General features: G+C 42.8%; 1 protein-coding gene across 3 annotated transcripts in view; it reads left to right on the forward strand.

Moving 5' to 3' along the window:
• Window positions 1–1,626: 1,626 nt before the first annotated feature.
• The window catches only part of LOC148855465 (putative cyclic nucleotide-gated ion channel 20, chloroplastic), a 162,102-nt gene continuing 144,201 nt past the window's right edge, over window positions 1,627–19,527 (forward strand). Inside the window, exons 1-2 of one of the 3 annotated variants that reach the window (XM_088982291.1) lie at window positions 1,627–2,201; window positions 8,123–8,621. In XM_088982291.1, the coding sequence (XP_088838417.1) occupies window positions 8,139–8,621 (483 nt within the window). In that variant the 5' untranslated portion in view covers window positions 1,627–2,201; window positions 8,123–8,138. The remainder of the gene's footprint in view (window positions 2,202–8,122; window positions 8,622–19,527) is intronic. The other 2 variants (XM_088982292.1, XM_088982293.1) reach the window with 2 other exon arrangements.

Genomic DNA, 19,527 nt, shown 5'->3' on the forward strand with positions numbered 1-19,527 from the left:
TGAATTGTCCTATCATGACGGATGGGTTCTCCATGTTCGACTTAAACTAGTTTTACCCTCTAAGTGCAATGTCCTCAACCTGGATGTTGTTGTTGTTGGCGTTGCTTGGAGATGCCATTACTCGTTTAGTGAAAATGTGAGAACTTGACTTTTTGTATCAATTTCCCATAGGATGGAGCCAATTAATGGTTCGTGATATGTTCGCTCCATATTGGGTGATAGTTCAAATGGTGAGTTGCTAAAAAGAGAGATCAGAGTGTGATGCTCTCTTGGTGCAGGAACTTTGATGCTTAAGTCAGTGAAGAGTTTTGGAGAGCTAGAAAGCAAGAAAGTAAGAAAGCTGTGAAAGCTAAATTGTGGGTACCTTCTATGAGAGAGGGGACGCCTTTATATAGGTATAAGGAACCGAGAGCTTTGCGTAATGCATTCGAGATCTCTGGGAATCCATATCCACCATATTGGAAGGCGATTTCTTAGCTGGAAAACATGATCCACGTAGAGGGATAATGTTTGTCCAATCAACTCCGATGTGAGCAATGTAGAGAGACAGGTCTAATGGTCAGGCGTTGTGATCTCGAAGAAATCGGAGACAATAACTCACTCATGAAGGAGACCGGTCGCTACGTCAAGTAGATCAGCCACTAGCCCCAGTCAAGTTGGTCGGGTCTTCGGGGGAGGTCGCCCTTGACGCCGAGGTTCCAAGCTCGGTCGTGATCAGGTCATTAGGTTCGATTTTTGACATAGCTTCGAGTTGCCTGAGGTTTGAGAGTCTCCTCCAAGGTATATCACGTTTGACGTGGCTCGAAAATGCCATGTGGCATGCTATGACTAGAGGGCCAAATTCTCTTTCATCAAATAGGAAACCGAAGGGAATACTGTGACATAGCTCATCCTGCACTTGAAATAAACATTATATAAATTAGATTTAGGGATTGCTTGGAGGACGAAATAGTGGTGTGATTGTAATTCCAATCGATTTATATGCACAAAACTTGAAAACTATATAGGTATTTTGATTATTGTAATATAATAGAAGCTAAAATAGATTCAAATTACACGACCACAGAAGCAATGTGTTGGGAATAAGAAAATGAAAAGAATGAATACTTGGAGTCTAATTGTGGATGATGGTGTTGGTCGCCACCGATTGGAGAGGGAGAGAGTGGGAGTACAAAGGGTGGGTTCAATTTGGTGTTGTGCGAAACCGAGAGTGAGAGGAGTTTGGCCAGAGAGGAGTGGAAGGAATGAAGAGACCCACCTCGCACGTTTCAAACACGCACATGTATCAAGGACACGTGGCACATCTTCATACCGCACGCATGAAGTTGAAGTCACATCTGCCCCACAAATGCACTTAAAAACGTCTCGTCCGTGTATCGGAAAAATATCTGAATGACAACATCTGACATGATATTCTCAATGCACGGTGAAATATGCATGTGGGGCGTTTGGGCGCGTTCTGTGGGTACAGATGTGAAGTCCATGAAATCTGCTCTAATGGAAGCCGGACTCGTATGCTTTACAGTTGATGCATCTATGATGAGTTACGTGTTTTCTTGTGATTGGGTTACTAAGCCCGTCGTACACTTTCTTTAGCACATACCGCCGAGAGCACGTTGTGACCACGCTCTCTCTCGCGAATTCCAATCAAATACTGACGGGTCAGAATTTTAAAGGATTTAAATACATTTATATTTATTTCCATCGCTGACTTGTCCGTGTATTATTGGGGTTTCGTAAAGTGTGCAGCAGATGTGAATACAATCGGCCCCAGTGGACCTCTGCTCTACTTGTTTCCGTTGAATGCCGGAGAGTCTGCGCGTAGAAACGTGAGAACTGAGAAGCGTCAAGTCAAGGCAATATTTGTGAATTTCGAATTGAGAGAGAGAGAGAGAGAGAGAGAGAGAGAGAGAGAGAGAGGCTCGCTAGTGTTCTTATACTGTTTTCGGACTTCAGAGTAGAGTCATCGGTACAGGCTTCCTTAAATTCCAAACCCACTTGCCTTTCTTTCTCCCTCTTTGTCTGTCTGTTTGTCTCTTCTAGAGCAACTAGCGAGGGAAATTCAGAGCGAAGTTTTAATCATCTCAGAAGGGTTGCTCCGGAGAACACTGGGTTTGTGAACCAAGCTGACTAGCTCTAGTGGAAGTTAATTACAGACGGTTTATTGATTTGCTGTTGAAAATTGTGCAGGTTTCTCTTTGGTAATTTTATCTATTATCTTTCATTCTTCATGCATTTAATAATGCATATCTCTTCCTCTTGGTTCTGTTTTCTTTAATATTTGAATGAGACTTTGTTTTGTTATATGAACTGATTTGAGGCGTATCTCACCTATTACATTGTCGTTATATGTGACATAGTAAAAGAAGGATAAGGGGATTTTGTCCCAGTATAATTAAACCTTTGCATCAGCTGCAAAGTTGGCTAAGTTATTAGCACAAGAATTGAGCTCTCAACTCGATGATGACAGCTTCAAAGTTGGAGGAGTTGCCTGGTTTTCATGGTGGAGAGTTTCATGTCCCATGACATGGGTTTATGCTGATTTCTTAGTATTCCACTATTAGCTTTGAATCACCTCCCGTAACCATGTGTGAGTAATAGATCCAATGGGTAACTCGGATGTTAACTGCTGCTTCTGCTTCTGCGACAGGGACTGTTGTATATCCAATATATAGGCTGCTATGGCTACTTGAAATCTACCGGATTTATCCCTAATGATTCATCCTAAGTGATGTAACCATTTTCGGCCACGTACCAATGTTTTGTGATGTAAAATTTTTTGGCAAAGTACCTCGTTATTCGACCCAGTGGTGGCGTACCTTAGTGACGAGCTACTTGGTGGGGAACTCCCTGGTGGCGAACTACCCGGGGGCGAATTGCCTTGGTGGCGAACTGCCTTGGTGGTGAACTGCCTGGGGGCGAACTGCCTTGGTGGCGAACTGCCTGGGGGTGAACTGCCTGGTGGCGAACTGCCTGGGGGCGAACTACTTGGTGGCGAACTCCTTGGTGGCGAACTGCCTGGGGGTGAACTGCCTGGTGGCGAACTCCCTGGTGGCGAACTGCCTGGGGGCGAACTGCTTGGTGGCGAACTGCCTGGTGGCGAACTGCCTTGGTGGTGAACTGCCTGGGGGCGAACTGCCTTGGGGCGAACTGCCTTGGTGGCGAACTACCTAGGGGCGAACTGCCTGGGGGCGAACCGCTTGGTGGCGAACTGCCTGGGGGCGAACTGCCTGGGGGCGAACTGCCTGGGGGCGAACTGCCTTGGAGGCTAACTCCCTGGTGGCGAATTGCCTGGGGGCGAACTGCCTTGGTGGCGAACTCCCTACTAGGCGGTCGATGCCTTAGAGAATGTTGGAGCTCCCTGGTGCGGCGCAATCCGACTGCCCTCAGCATGAGGCGGTTTTCTTTCCTTTGTAGGCTGCGGGAGATGAGGGACCTACGAGAACTTCATCTTTTCCTCCTCTTTGTAGGTGGCGGGAGCTGAGAGACCTACGAGAACTCCATCTTTTCCTCCTCTTTGTAGGTGGCGGGAGCTAAGGGACCTCCGAGAACTCCATCTTTTCCTCCTCCTTGTAGGTGGCGGGAGTTGAGGGACCTCCGAGAACTCCATCTCTTCCTCCTTGTAGGTGGGGGGAGCTGAGGGACTTCCGAGAACTGCATCTTTTCCTCCTCTTCGTAGGCGGTGAGAGTTGAAGGACCTGCGAGAACTGAATCAGAGGTCCCGGGGGTACTTTCCCGGTGGGGGCTCTCCGATGCTTAAGTTAGCATTCTTATTGTAGAGAGCTTTGAAGATAATATGAGAGAGCTAGAGAGCAGGGTTACTTCCCTTTCTTTTCCATCCCCTTCCCCTTTGGGGGGTGATGTCTTTATATACCGGAGTCTTCGCGGGTTAGGTGGGTGAAAAGCCTCCAAACGGTAAGACTTGTCGCATCCGGTCAGAACCGGGGTACGGTGGTGAACTCCTCGAGGTCGTCAGGCTGGCGCTTGTGTCAGGCGGCCAAGTTGGCGCCTGGGCCGGGTTGTCAGAGGGGTGCCTGCGTCAGTCGGCGGGTCAGTGTTTAGGCTAGGTTGTCAGGTTGGCGCCTGTGTCAGTCGGCGGGACAGTGCCTAGATCAGGTCATCAAGCTGGCGCCTGTGTCAGTCGGCGGGTCAGTGCCTAGATCAGGTCGTCAAGCTGGCACCTGTGTCAGTCGGCGGGTCAGTGTCTAGATCAGGTCGTCAAGCTGGCGCCTTGGCCGGATCATGCGCTAGGCTGGTCCAGGTCGGCCAGGTCGCACAGGCCGTGCACAGTTCGTGCAGGCCGCGCGCGCGCCGCGCAGGCGCGCGTCAGGTCGCGCAGGCACGCGTCAGGCCGCGCAGGCGCGTGTCAGGCCGCGCACAGTTCGTGCAGGCCGCGCGCGCGCCGCGCAGGCGCGCGTCAGGTCGCGCAGGCACGCGTCAGGCCGTGCAGGCGCGTGTCAGGCCGCGCGCAGGTCGCGCCAGGCCGGCTAGACAGGTGCCCGGGTGGGTCACCAACTTCGTAAGTTTATTGGCTGGGTGTTTTCCTAGTTGTCACGAGGTGCCACGTGTCACAATTTTACTGGAGGGCCAAATCTGCCCTCATCACTAAGTCTTCCGGCCCAGGGTTGCCCCTGGCAAGACTGTCGAAGATGAGATTCACAGTGGTTATCTTTATGTTGAGGCTTTCCCCAGCATCACTTGAAACCATCTCTAGTTCAGTGCCTACCTTGGAATCACCTCAAATGAGATTCATAGCTAACGGAAAATCACAAAAACTTGAAAACCCAAAATAATCCTTAAAAAGGAACCAAGTTGCAGGTTCAATCCTAGACTGCACCCTGGGAGGGAAACCCCTATCTGTGCACTGGTAGAAACAGATATTAATTGGGCACTCATTTCAGAGGCCCTAGAAATAAATCAAATCAAAATCACCCACTATAAATAAACCCAAAGACACTAGAGTGTGGCTTAAGATCTTGATCAATCAGCATCTAAAAAATTTCCTACCTTTTTTCTCTCCTTTTTCTTGATTATTTGGTAGAAACTCCTGGTCTCCTTCTTTTGGCAGCAATGAATCTTATCTTTATTCTTTAAAAACCATAAAAAACCTGGCAACTCATTATAGATTGATCAACTCCATTTTTTCTGCAGTTTGCTGATCCTAAAACTGCATGGGTTTCACCTGACAACTTTTTTGAATTTCTCTAATACCTATTTATTTTTTTCTTGAATATAATTTTTTTCTTGATTCTAACTTTATATGATTGCGAGTGAGAGGAAGAAGAAGAGAAGTAGAGAAATAAAGAGAAGAGAGGAGAAACAGTAATGCAAGCAGACAAAAAGTATAGGGGCATGTGTCCCTTTATAATATTTATATCAATCACCAAATTATATATGCAAGGGAATTTCTATGATGTTGGAAAGGTATGATATCAGAAGAACTTGGACCAATCAGAAAGACACCATGGGTGAATTTTGTTGAATACCAGCTAATTGGTTAACATAGTTAGACTCAGTCGTTCTTCTTTCTTCCCAACACAAAGAAAAAGAAGAAGCTATAAGTATCTAGAATAGCTAGAAATAAGTAAGCTAGAATAATAACATAAATCTCTTAAAAAGTATCCATTTAGAATTTGGAGGAAGTAGCAGAAGAAGAGACTAGAGATGACGATGATATAGCTGATGGAGTTTCTAAGGTTAACAAGATAGTATGTTTAAACAAACTAATTGAAAAAGGAGTTGAGGTTGGCAAAAATAGACTTTCGTCGCATTTGGTTTGCGGGAATAGGGATCGTCTGGAATCGGAATCGGAATGGGCTATTCCAATTCCAACTATTTGGTTGGGCAGAATCGGAAACCCATTCCCATTCCTGTCTGAACCAAACAGACTATGGGAATAGACCATTCCGATTCCAACTCAGAAGGGTTTCGATTTCGGTTCTGAATAGAACCAAACAAACCCTTTGTTCTTTTCGGGGAAGGGAAGAGTATGCTAGTAAAGTGTTCTTTGAATTGGGTGAGAAAGAAGTAAGAATTCCAACATTACACATACAGATTCCATTATGTAGTCCAATGAATTTTCTTGAGATGATTTCGGGGGGGGGGGTGGGCATATATGGAGTATGCAAGGGCTTTATTTTAGAGATGAGTAGAAGAATGAAGAAGACAGTAGGGATACTATCTAAGGAAGAATAAAGAGAAAAGTGATAAAGAGAAGAGAGAGTTTGTGGCAGGCAATCATGTGATACCTGTTCCACACATATCACTTATACTATGATAGAAAAATAACATTATTATTCCCAGATTGCCCTGAACACTAGTTAATTTTGCTTTACAAATTGCTTTAGTTAGAATATTTGCCAATCGATCTCCTGTCTGAACACAAGGTAAGCAGACTTCCTCAATAGCCACTTTTCTTTAACAAAATGCATGTCTACTTTGATATGCATTTTTCTATCATGTTGGACAGAGTTATGTGCAATGTTGATAGTAGCTTTGTTGTCACAATCCAGCCTCATTGGATCATTGATTGGGAACCCTAGTTCTTGGAGTAATGTCTTTTAACCATAGTAGTTTGTAAGAACCTAGAGTCATTGCCCTATGTTCTACTTTAGCACTTGATCAGGTTGTCATTGATTGTTTTCTGCTCCTCTATGTAACTAGGTTTCCTCCAAATGAAATAATATCTTGATGTAGATATTCTATCAACAATAGATCTACCCGATCTACATGAATACAAACTTTAACTTTCAAGTTTCCATGGTTCTTAACATGAATAAAACAGATTATTTATATTAGGCATCCTTCAATCAGAAATTCAAATCTGAAAATTTTCCTTATTTCACAGGAAAAAACTCAATAAAAAATATGTACCTCGTTCAGGTTATGAGGTCCCCTTGATTATCACTGTACCAGTAGTCGATAAATGTAATGACATCACCTGTACAGCATGATGATGTCAGCAATCTCCCCTTACTAGTAATAGGTGTAGGATCTATAGTGGCATGTGCTCTAAGCTTGGAGGCTCTGATAGACTGATACCAAGTAGAAGCATGAAGATGACAGTTGGGATACTGTCCAAGGAAGGAGAGAAGAGATTAAGAGAAGAGAGGGATTGGGGCAATGATCAATAGTGTGGTATCTGTCCCACACATTCACCTATCTTGGAATGGAGAAAACTACCATTGTTACCCCTAATTAAAAGATAATGTAAAACACACTTATTATATAATGGTTCTAATGAGGTGTTGCAAAAATTGATACTAAAAGGTGGAGTTGATTTGGTGAGAGGTTGGGGTTCAGAAGGGTTTATTTTTTATTTTTATTATTTTTTGAGTGGTTTATAAAGTTGGTCTTGGAGAGGTGGATGGAAGTTCTGGTAAGGCCTCTGGCTGGTTGTAGAAAAGACTTGGGATAGAATCCCACCATCACGAGGGTTCGGGGGCGGGGGGCGGCATGGAGGTAATGTTATGGGTTTTGGGGATGGGCTACCCTCTTTATGTTGCCCCGTGTAATCAAAAATAAAAAAATCCAATTTTTGGAAATAAAAGGCCTTTGAGAGGTGGATGGAAATTCTGGTGGTTTGGCATGGATGGTTGGGGGAGGAGAGTTGAGGTCTGTTGTATTTTTTCTTATTATTGTTTGTGTTGGGTGTTTGATGGCTTTGTCTTGGTGGTGAATAAATTTTCCTTGACTCTTTTCTTTTTATTTTGGTGATATCTGATCACTTGAGGTTGTATCTTTTTCTTTACTATCAAAAAGAAAAAAAAAGTTTATTTAGAAGGTCACCTGTTTACAACTTTATTGCGGGTGCATGTAACTATTAAACATATAACATCATTATATGTATTGACCCATACCTCTTGTCAGGCATGCATGCCAGACACTGGTTGAAAATGTTTGCTCCCTTATCTTATTAAAATCTTGTCAGTTTGCTTTGACAGCACTTGCTAAATTTTGAAACCATATGGTCAGTTAAATCTGCTATGAAACACTTAATTCCATTGCCTTATTAATATTTTTGGTGATTAATACATTAAAATGTGCAGCTGCTTCAAATGTTGAATGGATAGAATAGAGGAATCTGGATCTTTGCTTATTTGTTTTCAACTTTTTAATACAGGTTTAGTCCCTGAGAAATGGCTAGTGATGAAAAAGATGAAGTGCCCATGTTATCAAAAACTGATTCTCAGTCATTGGATGAAAGCTTGGATGTTGAATTCCCAAGATTTTCATTAAGGAACAGGAGTGCATCCATGTCTATAACAATGAATTCTGTGCACTTAAATGAAGGTGAAAATAACTTTGTAGGTTATACTGGTCCTTTGCGGAATGAAAGGAGAACTCCCTTTGTGCAGATGAGTGGTCCTTTATATATCAGCCGGAAACCTGAGAACTTTAATCGACCAATGCATGGGTTAATTGATGACAAAATATCAATACTTACAGCCGAACACTATCCTTCATTTAATGGAAGGGATAAAAAAGAATGGATGGATGAAAGTTATGCCCGCAAGAATGAACATTTGTTGAGGTCCGGGTCATTGGGAGTATGCAATGATCCTTACTGCACAACATGTCCAACATACAATTTCAGTGGATTTCAACAAAAGAACTCAAAGGTGCTTGTCCCTTACAGTTCAGCTCTCCATATTTATGCTTTCGTACTTACATCTACAAAATCTATGTGCATCCATATTAATAATTTATGTGTCTGACTTTTTTAAATGAGGTCCAGACATAATGTAGATGAAGTAAACAAAGAACCTGATTATATAGCTATCTATCTGTGATAATACTACAGGGCTTCTAGTTTCTTTTGATAGGTGATGCATATTTAATGAGTAAAAAAATTAAATGTTACAAAAAGATCAATGAGAAGGACCCATCCAAAAAAAGTGTATTCTGTCAAGGAAAAAGTAGATATAAGTTCCCAATTTTTCAAAGTGGGTCACCGGGCAGGCATTTTTTTTAAGAATCAAGCAAAAATTTCATTAAAAGAAAAAATATTACATCCTATCACCCTTGGTTGTCTAGATGACATACCAAATACATTCTCCAAGCTTAAAAATGAAAAGGGTTTTGCATTACAAGGCTGGAAATCAAGGAAATTCCAGAAGTTTTCAATCGGATCAGCTTTGGAGGCTTGATCAGATTGCCCATTCCTACTATCAAATATTCAATGCTCTACCCATTCTCCTCCCTCCTCCTTCTCTCATACCCCTTGCAATCCAGCTAAGGAACCACATCTTCCTCCCCATCTCCCTGTCTTCCCACCAATCCCAAGATCAGTCAATCTCTTCCAGTCCCTCCTCTTCTCCCACTTCCTCGTCCCACCCCTCGACTTTTTCTAAATACTCTTCCCTTTTCTTATTCTCTTCTATTTTCTTTTTTTTTTCAACCTTCTTAAAAGCTATTCTTGCCAAGCCTTCCCCTCCCCAACAAACTAAATCTAGAGGCTTTCCTATCTCGACCTCCTTCTCCACCAATTTAGAGGACTGATTTACTTCTTGGTATCAGAGCTGGATTTCCCTTCTCTTTTTTTTTTCTTTTCTCTTTTCCCATACACCCTTCGATTAGGAGAGTATATGGAGAGATAAGTTCCGTATAGTTTAGGGGATCTTTTCTCTTTTCCCACTCTTTTCCCATACACCCTTATGCAAATCATGCATATATAAGACCATTGCTAATGTTTTGTCCCTTAAGGTGAAAAAGGTATTGCCATCTCTAATTTCTCAGTATCAAGGGGCCTTCATTCAAGATCAGATTTTAATTGCTAATGAGTGTGTTGAGGCCTAGAAGAGATTAAGAAAGAAGGGAATTGTGGTTAAGTTGGACTTGGAGAAATCCTACGATCTTGTGGATTGGTTTTTAATTAACATTTTGAGAATTGTGGCTTTGGATTGTTGTGGTGTAAATGGGTTAGAGGATGCTTTCATCAAGTCATTACCCAATATTTGTTAATGGGTCGGTGGTAGATTTTTTTGAAGACACTCGAGGTCTTAGGCAAGGTGGCCCACTATCACCTTTCGTTTTTGTTATGGTTGTGCCTTGAATTCTTTGTTGTGATCTGCTTCGAATTAAGTTGAGAAAAACCCAAAGGAAAATTTTCATAGTAGTTTGTAGTGGAAGCATAGGGCTTGGGCTGTCCCTGTAGTGCTAAGGACAGGATCCATATTCATCTTACGGGTCTGAACCTTATTTACTTAGGGGGTTTCCTCTCTACTGTATACTTAGTCTTTGTCTTATGGGAGAAGATAGTGATTTTGGGTGTATTTGGGGTTTAGGGTTTTCTATAAGTGATGTTGTGAGTGCACAACTCTGTATTATTGTCCATTGCTGATTACATGGTGGATTTCTGCTCCTCTTTCACCCGTGGACATAGGCTATGAGCTGAACCATGTAAATCTATCTGTCCCCTTTGCTTGCTTCTCTTTATCTCTATTTTTTTTCTTTTTCTCGGGTGTCATGTGTATCTGTTTTTTCTGGGTTTTGTGAAACAATTTTCACCTTGGTAGCTGAAGTTTTGAGCAAATTGATCTCTAGAGCCAATAGTTTGCAGCTGATTAAAGGTTGGTCAGTTGGGAGGGATAGAAATTTGGTCATGCACTTACAATTTGCTGATGATATCCTAGTCTTTTGGACAGGGAATTTAGAGATGGGTGGAAAATTTGAAACTGGCAGTGATCCTTTTGAGAGGGCTTCCAACTTGATTATCAATTTGAATGAAGGCTTATTTTCCGGAGAAAGGGGAGTGGCCACTCAAATACTTGGGGTGTGAGAAGGGGAGTGGCCACTCAAATATTAGGGATTACCTCTAGATGACAACCCCGGGTGAAGGGATGAGAGATCCATCGTATGGACACCCAAATCTTGCGCAATAAGGTGGGCGAATTTCAAAAATTTTTATCTCCCTTCAACTGGGAATCGAATTCCCTATTTAGAAAATCTTATTTTCAAGGATCAATCTTGAACCATAAACTGAATCAGATCTGAACAAAAGCAGTAGGAGAGAATTATACCTGATACAGAGAAATATTATCTCTCAATGGAGTTGTTTACGCCCAAGGAAGGATCCAAAGACTGCTCCCATTGAATATGGCGCAGTGCAGGATGGAGCAGAATCAACAGCGTTCTCCAAGAACCTGATCCTTTGTAAGAATAGCTGGATGGCACGTGAGCACTGCTTCCAATCAGTCCTTTCACAAAGGGCTGCTATCAAGATCGAATCTTGATTTCTCCTACAAAGTTGGAGATCGAACTAGAGGTCTGGCGGCGGCAGGAAGGAGGCAACAAGAAAGTATTTCGCAGAGATTGCAGAAATCTTTCTTCTGTGATTTCAGCTCTGAAGACTAGAGAACTTGGTGATGTGTTTTCTGTTGTATCAAAATGTTGCTGCCCCTTCTTTTTCTTGTAACCCTAAAGGATCAGCTCCTAATCCAATTAGGAGTTGTTGATCCAAATCACATTTAGATCAGACATCCCTTTAGGTGATAAGGATAAATCCTTATCTTATCAGTCCTCTTCTAATCCTATTAGGAGGCTCCTAGGTCTAAATCTTATTTAGATCTTGGACTCTCTGAGTGGATAGGGTCAAGGCCCAATCCTATTAACTGATTTAATCCCAGATCCGCCCCTCATTTAAACTGATCAAATCAACCCAGTTCGAAATGGGCTTCAGGACCATTAAGGTTATGTACTCAGTAAGCCTTCTAAACTACTACCCAGTTGGGCTTCCTTGTATGGTGTGGGACCCAAACATTGATCTACACATCAGCCACATGGGTTCGGCCCAACCTTTGTTACAAGGCCTGGCCGAATACACTGCTATGGACAGTGCACCCCTTGAAACCCATCAGATGGGCTCTATGGGCCCAACACTTATTCTAAGTGGTCCCTGGGCCAAGCCACCTTGTAACACCCAGGGACTGTGGGCAGATGCAACGTTAGCCCATCATGTATTATCCTCAATGGTCTTACACTCAACCTCTCAGCCCATAATGATCAAACACTGCCTGACAAGAGAGGACCTCTCCCTCGGCTACAAGGAACAGTGCTGCACTCTCTATTCATATGGATCCTAGGAATTAAAACCTTTTGCAAACATTTTAGAAACCATAATATATACTTTTATATCTCATATAAAATATATTTTGCAAAAAAATCTCAACGATTGAAATCGGCTGCCGGCAGTCTTGGTTTCCATCAGAGAGAGTGCATCCCCGATCATTACCTTTGTCCGACAAAGGGGCTGATCCTATCACTATGATCACCCACTCAGATGAATTCTCAGACTGTCCCAACATACCCAGGTTTTGACCCCCGCTAAGGATCTCACTGATTCGTACATCAAAGACAACCCAATCTGACACCTAGTGTAGTATCATAATCGAGTCTAGGGGTTGCGTGTAACTTTCCAATTTTGCCCATTAATTTCCATGGTCCAGGGCAACACTGGAAATCTAGTCCGATTCAAAGATTCAATTAATCCTACACTGCATGTGCCTTCGGTCTCACCCTGGTGGCTGAGATAGGCCACCCCAACCGACTTGGTGGCACCACAGTGTCAGCCTTATCAGGATAGGTCTCCCCAGACCGACCCACTGGCTGTGAACATTCTAGACTAACACGAGTCTCATTAAGTATCCAATTTAAGGGTATTACACAAAAACATACCAAAGGAACATGAATCAAATATACACTTTTATTCATTCACAATAAACTCATAAAGTACATCATTCTGATTGAATGACCGTTTTGTCATCTTGCCTCGGAGGCAAGGCTCATAAGTGGGAAGATCTTCTCCGGTTAGAAAATCCAAAGGACAATCCTTTACCAGTCTTGTGATTCGGTCAACACCGATATGACCAAGTCGGTAATGCCACAGGCACATGGGACTAACTATATCACGACTCCTTTTCTTGGGAATTTTGACCGACGTAGTTTCGGTTAAGTTAGATTCTAGAGAAGGATGTAGAACATAGAGACCGTTCTCCAGTTTTCCGCATGCGATGAATTTATTATTCCGTTTAACAGTAATCATATTACTAAAGTTAACAGTATATCCATCAGCACACAGTTTAGAAACAAAAATCAAAATTCTTCTTAAGTTCTGTACATAAAGACAATCTTTAAGTACAATAACTCCTTCTGTAAAAACTAATTCTACGGTTCCAATTGCCGTAGCTGCAACACTTGCAGTCGTTCCCAAGAAAAGTGTCACTTCCCCTTCACTCATTTTTTCTGCTTACTTTGAACCCCTGTAGTGAATTACACGCATGAGTTGAAGCCCCGGAGTCAACACACCAAGACACAGAAGTGACTAACAGATTAGTCTCAATGACACAAGTTTCGAGAGTACCTTTCTTAGATTCCAGGTAGGCAGGACAGTTCCTTTTCCAATGGTTGGCCTGCTTGCAGAAGTGACAGGCATCGGATGCCTTGTCTTTCTTTTGTTTCTTAGATTTAGTGGCTTTTTTCTGGGTTTTCCTTTTTTCCCTCCTCTTCTTGCCAGATTTGCCAGCTTCAACAAGCATGACTATCGACTCATCCTTTCTAATCAGTTCCTCGGCTCGTTGCAACATGTTGCTGAGCTCTTAAATGCTGACATTCAGCTTGTTCATATTGTAATTCATTATGAACGGATTGAAGGACGGAGGCAAGGAGTTAAGAATGACATCTATCTATGTGACCAGATCCAGCCCGGACCTAAGGGCCTCCAGCTCGTTAATGTAACCCATCATCCGGAGACAATGGTCATGAACTTGCTGCTCCTTGGTCATCTGCGTGGTCATGAGCTGCTTCAGGACCTTTTGTCGAGTAGAACGGTTCTGCTCTTCGTACATAGTCTTCAGACTATCCAATATGTCCTTGGCAAGTTCGATCTGATCGAGCTACCTTTGTATCGGATTTTTCAAAGAGGCTATGATATAGTAGCGGGCTAAGGATTTTTTTGTTGGACAGTTTTGTATGCCCTTAGCTTCAATCAGAATGATGTACTTTATGAGTTTATTGTGAATGAATAAAAGTGTATATTTGATTCATGTTCCCTTGGTATATTTCTGTGTAATACCCTTAAACTGGACACTTAATGACACTCGTGTTAGTTTAGAATGTTCACAGCCAATGGGTCGGTTTGGGGAGACCTATCCTGATAAGGCTGACACTGTAGTGCCACCAAGTCGGTTGGGGTGGCCTGTCTCAACTGCCAGGGTGAGACCCTAGGCACATACAGTGTAAGGATTAATTAAATCTATGAACTGGACCAGATTTCCAGTATTGCCCTGGACCTTGGAGATTGATGGGCAAAACTGGAAAGTTACACCCGACCCCTAGACTCGATTATGATACTGCACTAGGTGTCGGATTGGGCTGTCTTTGATGTACCAATCAGTGAGATCCTTAGCGGGGGTCAAAACCTGGGTATGTTGGGATAATCTGAGAATTCATCTGAGTGGGTGGTCGGACAAAGGTAATGATCGGGGATGCACTCTCACTGATGGAAACCAAGACTGCCGGTAGCCGATTTCAATCATTGAGATTTGTTTTGCAAAGTATATTTTATATGAGATATAAAAATATATATATTATGGTTTCTAAAATGTTTGCAAGAAGGTTTTAATTCCCGGGATCCATATGAATAGAGAGTGCAGCACTGTTCCTTGCAGCCGAGGGAGAGGTCCTCTCTTGTCGGGCAGTGTATGATCATTATGGGATGAGTGGTTAAGTGTAAGACCATTGAGGATAATACCTGATGGGCTAATCATGCATCTTCCCACAGTCCTTGGGTGTTACAAGGTGGCTTGGCCCAGGGACCACTTAGGGTAAGTGTTGGGCCCATAGAGCCCATTTGATGGGTTTCAGGGGGTGCACTGTTCATGGCAGTGTATTTGGCCAGGCCTTGTAACAAAGGCTGGGCCAAACCCATGTGGCTGAAGTGTAGATCAATGTTTGGGTCCCATGCCATAAAAGGAAGCCCAACTGGGTAGCAGTTAGGAAGGTTAAGTGATCACATAAGCTTAATGGGCCTAAAGCCCATTTCGAACTGGGCTATTTAATTAGTTAAATATGGGGCGAATTCTAAGATGGATTAGCAGATAGGATAGGGTCTTAACCCTATCCACTCAGAGAGTCCAGATCTGAATGTGATTCAGATGTAGAAACCTCCTAATGAGATTAGGAGAAAGCTAATCTAATCTGCAGATAAGATAAGGGTTTATCCTTATCACCTAAAGGGATGTCTGATCCAAATCTGATTTGGATCAGCAAGTCCTAATTGGATTAGGAGCTGATCCTTTAGGGTTAGAAGAGAAAAAGGGGGCGGCAGCCTTTGGTAGAGGTAATTCACATCCTCCTTGAGAGCTGAAAACACAGAAGGAAGAATTAAGCAACCCTGCATAATTCTTTCTTGCCGCCCTATTTGCCAGTTCGATCTCCAATTGTGGGAGAAGTCAATTCGATTTTGACATCAGTTCTTTGAGAAAGAATTGATAGGAAGCTGTGCTCACGTGCCATCCTGCTGTTTCTTGCGAACGACAGAATTCTTGGAGAAGAATACTGTTGATTCTGCTCCATCTTGCACTGCGCCATCTTCAGTGGGAGCAGTCTTTGGATCCTTCCTTGGGCGTGAACACCCTTCGTTGGGTGATACTATTTCTCTGTATTAGGCATAATCCTCTCCTACTCCTTTTGGTTCAGATCTGGTTCAGTTTATGGTTCAAGAATGATCATTGAAAATATGATTTTCTAAATAGGGAATGCGATTCCCAGTGGAAGGGAGAGAATTTTTTTTTTTAAATTTGCCCCTTTATTCTACAAGATTTGGGTGTCCATACGATGGATCTCTCATCCTTTCATTTTTCTCCTCCCATTCTTGGTATTCCCTCCTGCGGGCTTCTGAAGCCCTGTCTCCCGATCGATCCGGTGTAGGATTCTTTGCCACTTTATCTAATTTTTTTGAAGTCAGGACCAACATAAGGTTTCTGTACCAGTCGGCTTAGTTTGGGCCGTTAAGCTTGTTGTCGTCAAGCAATTTAGCAAATTGTCCATTTGCCATTTTCTGATAAAACAACAAAATGTTATTCCACAACTTTAGTTTGATTCATGTTACCTACATAGATAAGGCTTTAAATCTATGCTCCATTTCCATTTGTTTATCTCTGAGATTTCCCTCCTATCTTAGTGACGGAGATGGCGAAATGTCTTTGGAAATGTGGGAAATCACATAGGGTGCGTAGGGCCAACTGTTTCAGCTACATAACCCCACCACATTACTGTGACGGATCATATCCACTCATCATATGAGTTTCCCTTTGGCCTCTTTCAGAAAAGGTTCAGAGCCGTTTTCAGGTAAACCTTTTTGTCCAGTGAGTGCTCACCCATCATATTCAGGTTACGCCAAGGTACCGTGAGAGAGTTCCCATTTTCTAGTGAAGCCCCTCCCACATTGGTCTATGATCTTATGAAACACTCTGACAGACCCAACAGCAAATGGATAGCTCAATTTTATGGTGCGTTTCCTCATTTCTGAAGGACCCATCATCGTGCTAATGATGGAAGGCCTTTAGAGAGTTCATCATATGGATCTCCCTATCACTTGCACTCATATTTGCTGGAGGGAACAAAATTATGCCCTTGTTAATTTAGGTCAAACTAGAGTGGCTCCCACTGACTTTCATAAAGTCAGATTTATGGTGGCCCAAATCGGCTAGGGTTTCCGCACGCGTCCCTTTTCAGGGTTGTGGGGTCCACCATGAAAGGAAGGGGTCATCCAATGACCTTAGGGGACACCATGGCAATGATGTGCATTCAGCCATGGTGTGCGCAAGAGCCACTTAACGAATCATCATGGGCCAAGTGCTTATGGCCCATGGTCACAACACATCAAACATCTGAAAGAATGGTAGGATCCATCGTATGGACACCAAAAAGGTTGTGGAATAGGTGGGTGAATTTCAAAAATTTCCTACCTTTCTTCTAACTGGGAGTCGTATTCCCTGATTTTAGAATCAAAATTCAAGGATCCTACTTGAACTAAACCAAACCAGATCTGAACCAAAGATCCGGGGAAGAGTTATACCTGATACGTAAAATCAAAATCTCCCAACGTCGGTGTTCACTTCCAAAGAAAGATCCAAGATCTGCTCCCGTTGAAGATGACACAGTGATGGTGGGGCAGAACCAACAGTGTACGTCTCACGTACTGAACTCTTCACAAGAACTCGTTGGAGGCTTAGAGCACCGAACCAAATCAGCCTTTCAGAAAAGACTGATATCAAGAACAGTTTTCTTGATTCTCCCTTCAATGGAGTTTGAACTATGCAGCAAGGTGGTGGCGGCTGGAGGAGATCCCTAAGGTTGAAAGTGGTGTGAATACAGTTTTCAGCTTAGGGGAGATGAGATCCTATCTCAGATTGCAGAGAGAGTTGACTGCAAAACCCTAGGTCGAATTCTTGTAATTCTCTGTTAGGGTTTCCTCCTTTCTTGGTGATTGAAGAAAACTGAAGAAAACAGACCTTGAAAGTTCGGCAATGAGGGTTTTGAGAGTGAGAGTTTCGAACATTACTCCCTCTCAGCACCCTTACACTATTTTGTTAAGATAATTTTGAATAATTACAAGGAGGCCCTTAGTTGGGCAAGAAATTACAAAGAACATAACATAGAAAGGATGGGCCTGGAATAAGGCCCATTATAGAAAAGAACATAAACAGTAAGAAAGAATAAACAGCTTATGGGCCATTCGACCCATCTTCTCTACACTCCCCCTCAAGCTGAGCATAGATGTCAATCATGCCAAGCTTGCTAGTATCATGCTGAAGTTTTTCCTTGGGAATGCCTTTGGTGAGAAAATCTGCCAACTGTCCTTCAGATGAAATGAAAGGAAGACATACTTCACCCGAAGAGACCCTTTCTCTAATGAAGTGTCGATCAACTTCAATATGCTTAGTTCTATCATGTTGCATTGGATTGTGAGCAATGTTGATGGCAGCCTGATTATCACAGTACAATATCATTGGCTTGTCATGTTCAACTCCAAGTTCCTTCATCAATGATTTTAGCCATAATAATTCAGAAACTCTATGTTCCATGGCCCTATATTCTGCTTCAGCTGAAGACCGAGCAACAACCGATTGTTTCTTGCTTCTCCAAGAAACAACATTACCAGCCACCAAGCTGCAATACCCAGAAGTAGATCTTCTGTCATCAATGTTTCTGGCCCAGTCAGCATCGGTGTAGGATTCAAGTTTCATATGACCATGCTTGGCAAACAGAATTCCCTTTCCTGGGAAGCCCTTCAAATAACATGTAGGATTCGCTCTGCTGCTGCCATATGAGTGTCTCGGGGAGCATGCATGAATTGGCTAATGCAACTGACTGCATATGCAATATCTGGCCGAGTCATGCATAGGTACAGGAGTTTCCCAAGAAGTCTTCTAACAGTGTCCCATTTGAGGCAGAGTTTATGACTCATATCAATAGGAGTAGCAATTGGTCTAGTACCCATCTTTCCAGTTTCAGAGAGCAAGTCAAGAACATACTTCCTTTGGGAGATAAGAATCCCATCCTTGGATCGAACTTCTATGCCGAGGAAGTATTTCAGTTCGCCCAAATCTTTAATCTCAAACTCTGTATGGAGGAAAGATTTTAGATCATGAATTCCTGAAACATCATTACTAGTCACTACAATATCATCTACATATACAATGAGGTATACTGCCAGATGTCCACTCCTCTTCACAAAAAGAGTATGATCAGACTGTATCTACACATAACCAAAGTTAACAAGTGCTGTTCTAAATCTCTCAAACCATGCTCTAGGGGACTGTTTTAGTCCATAAAGGGATTTCTTCAGCCTGCATACCATTCCTTTCATATCAGTTCCATACATCCCTGGAGGAAGAGACATATAAACCTCCTCATGTAATTCACCATTCAGAAATGCATTCTTCACATCCAATTGATAAAGGGGCCAGTCAAAGTGAGCAGCTAAAGATAGAAGAACCCTCACAGATGTCATCTTGGCAACAGGTGCAAAGGTCTCCAGATAATCAATTCCATATGTCTATGTATAGCCTTTTGCAACTAGCCTAGCCTTGTACCTTTCAATGGTGCCATCAGCTCGATATTTGATAGTAAAGACCCACTTGCAACCGACTGGATCCTTCCCTTCAGGAAAATCAACCACTTCCCATGTGTCATTCTTGTGCAGGGCATCAATTTCAGACCTCATAGCATCCCTCCATTCTGGAATATTAAGTGCTTCTAACACAGACCTGGGAATAGGGTTAGAAGCAACAGAAGATAGATAGGCAAAGTATGAAGGAGAAATGAACCTGTAAGAAAGGTGCTTGGAAATGCAGTGAGCAGTGCAATTCTGTTTTCCTTTCCTAACAGCAATGGGAATATCAAGGTCAGGGAAGGATGACTCAAGAGTGATTTGGAATACAAAAATGAGGGGACTGGGAGAAAAGAAAGGAAGGGGTGGGGGGTGGGGACTTGCAGGAATCAAAGTTAGCTAAACAGAAATGC

Source organism: Nelumbo lutea, chromosome 4, assembly GCF_056320005.1.
Source record: "Nelumbo lutea isolate HS-2025 chromosome 4, American lotus-T2T, whole genome shotgun sequence".
Lineage (NCBI taxonomy): Eukaryota > Viridiplantae > Streptophyta > Magnoliopsida > Proteales > Nelumbonaceae > Nelumbo > Nelumbo lutea.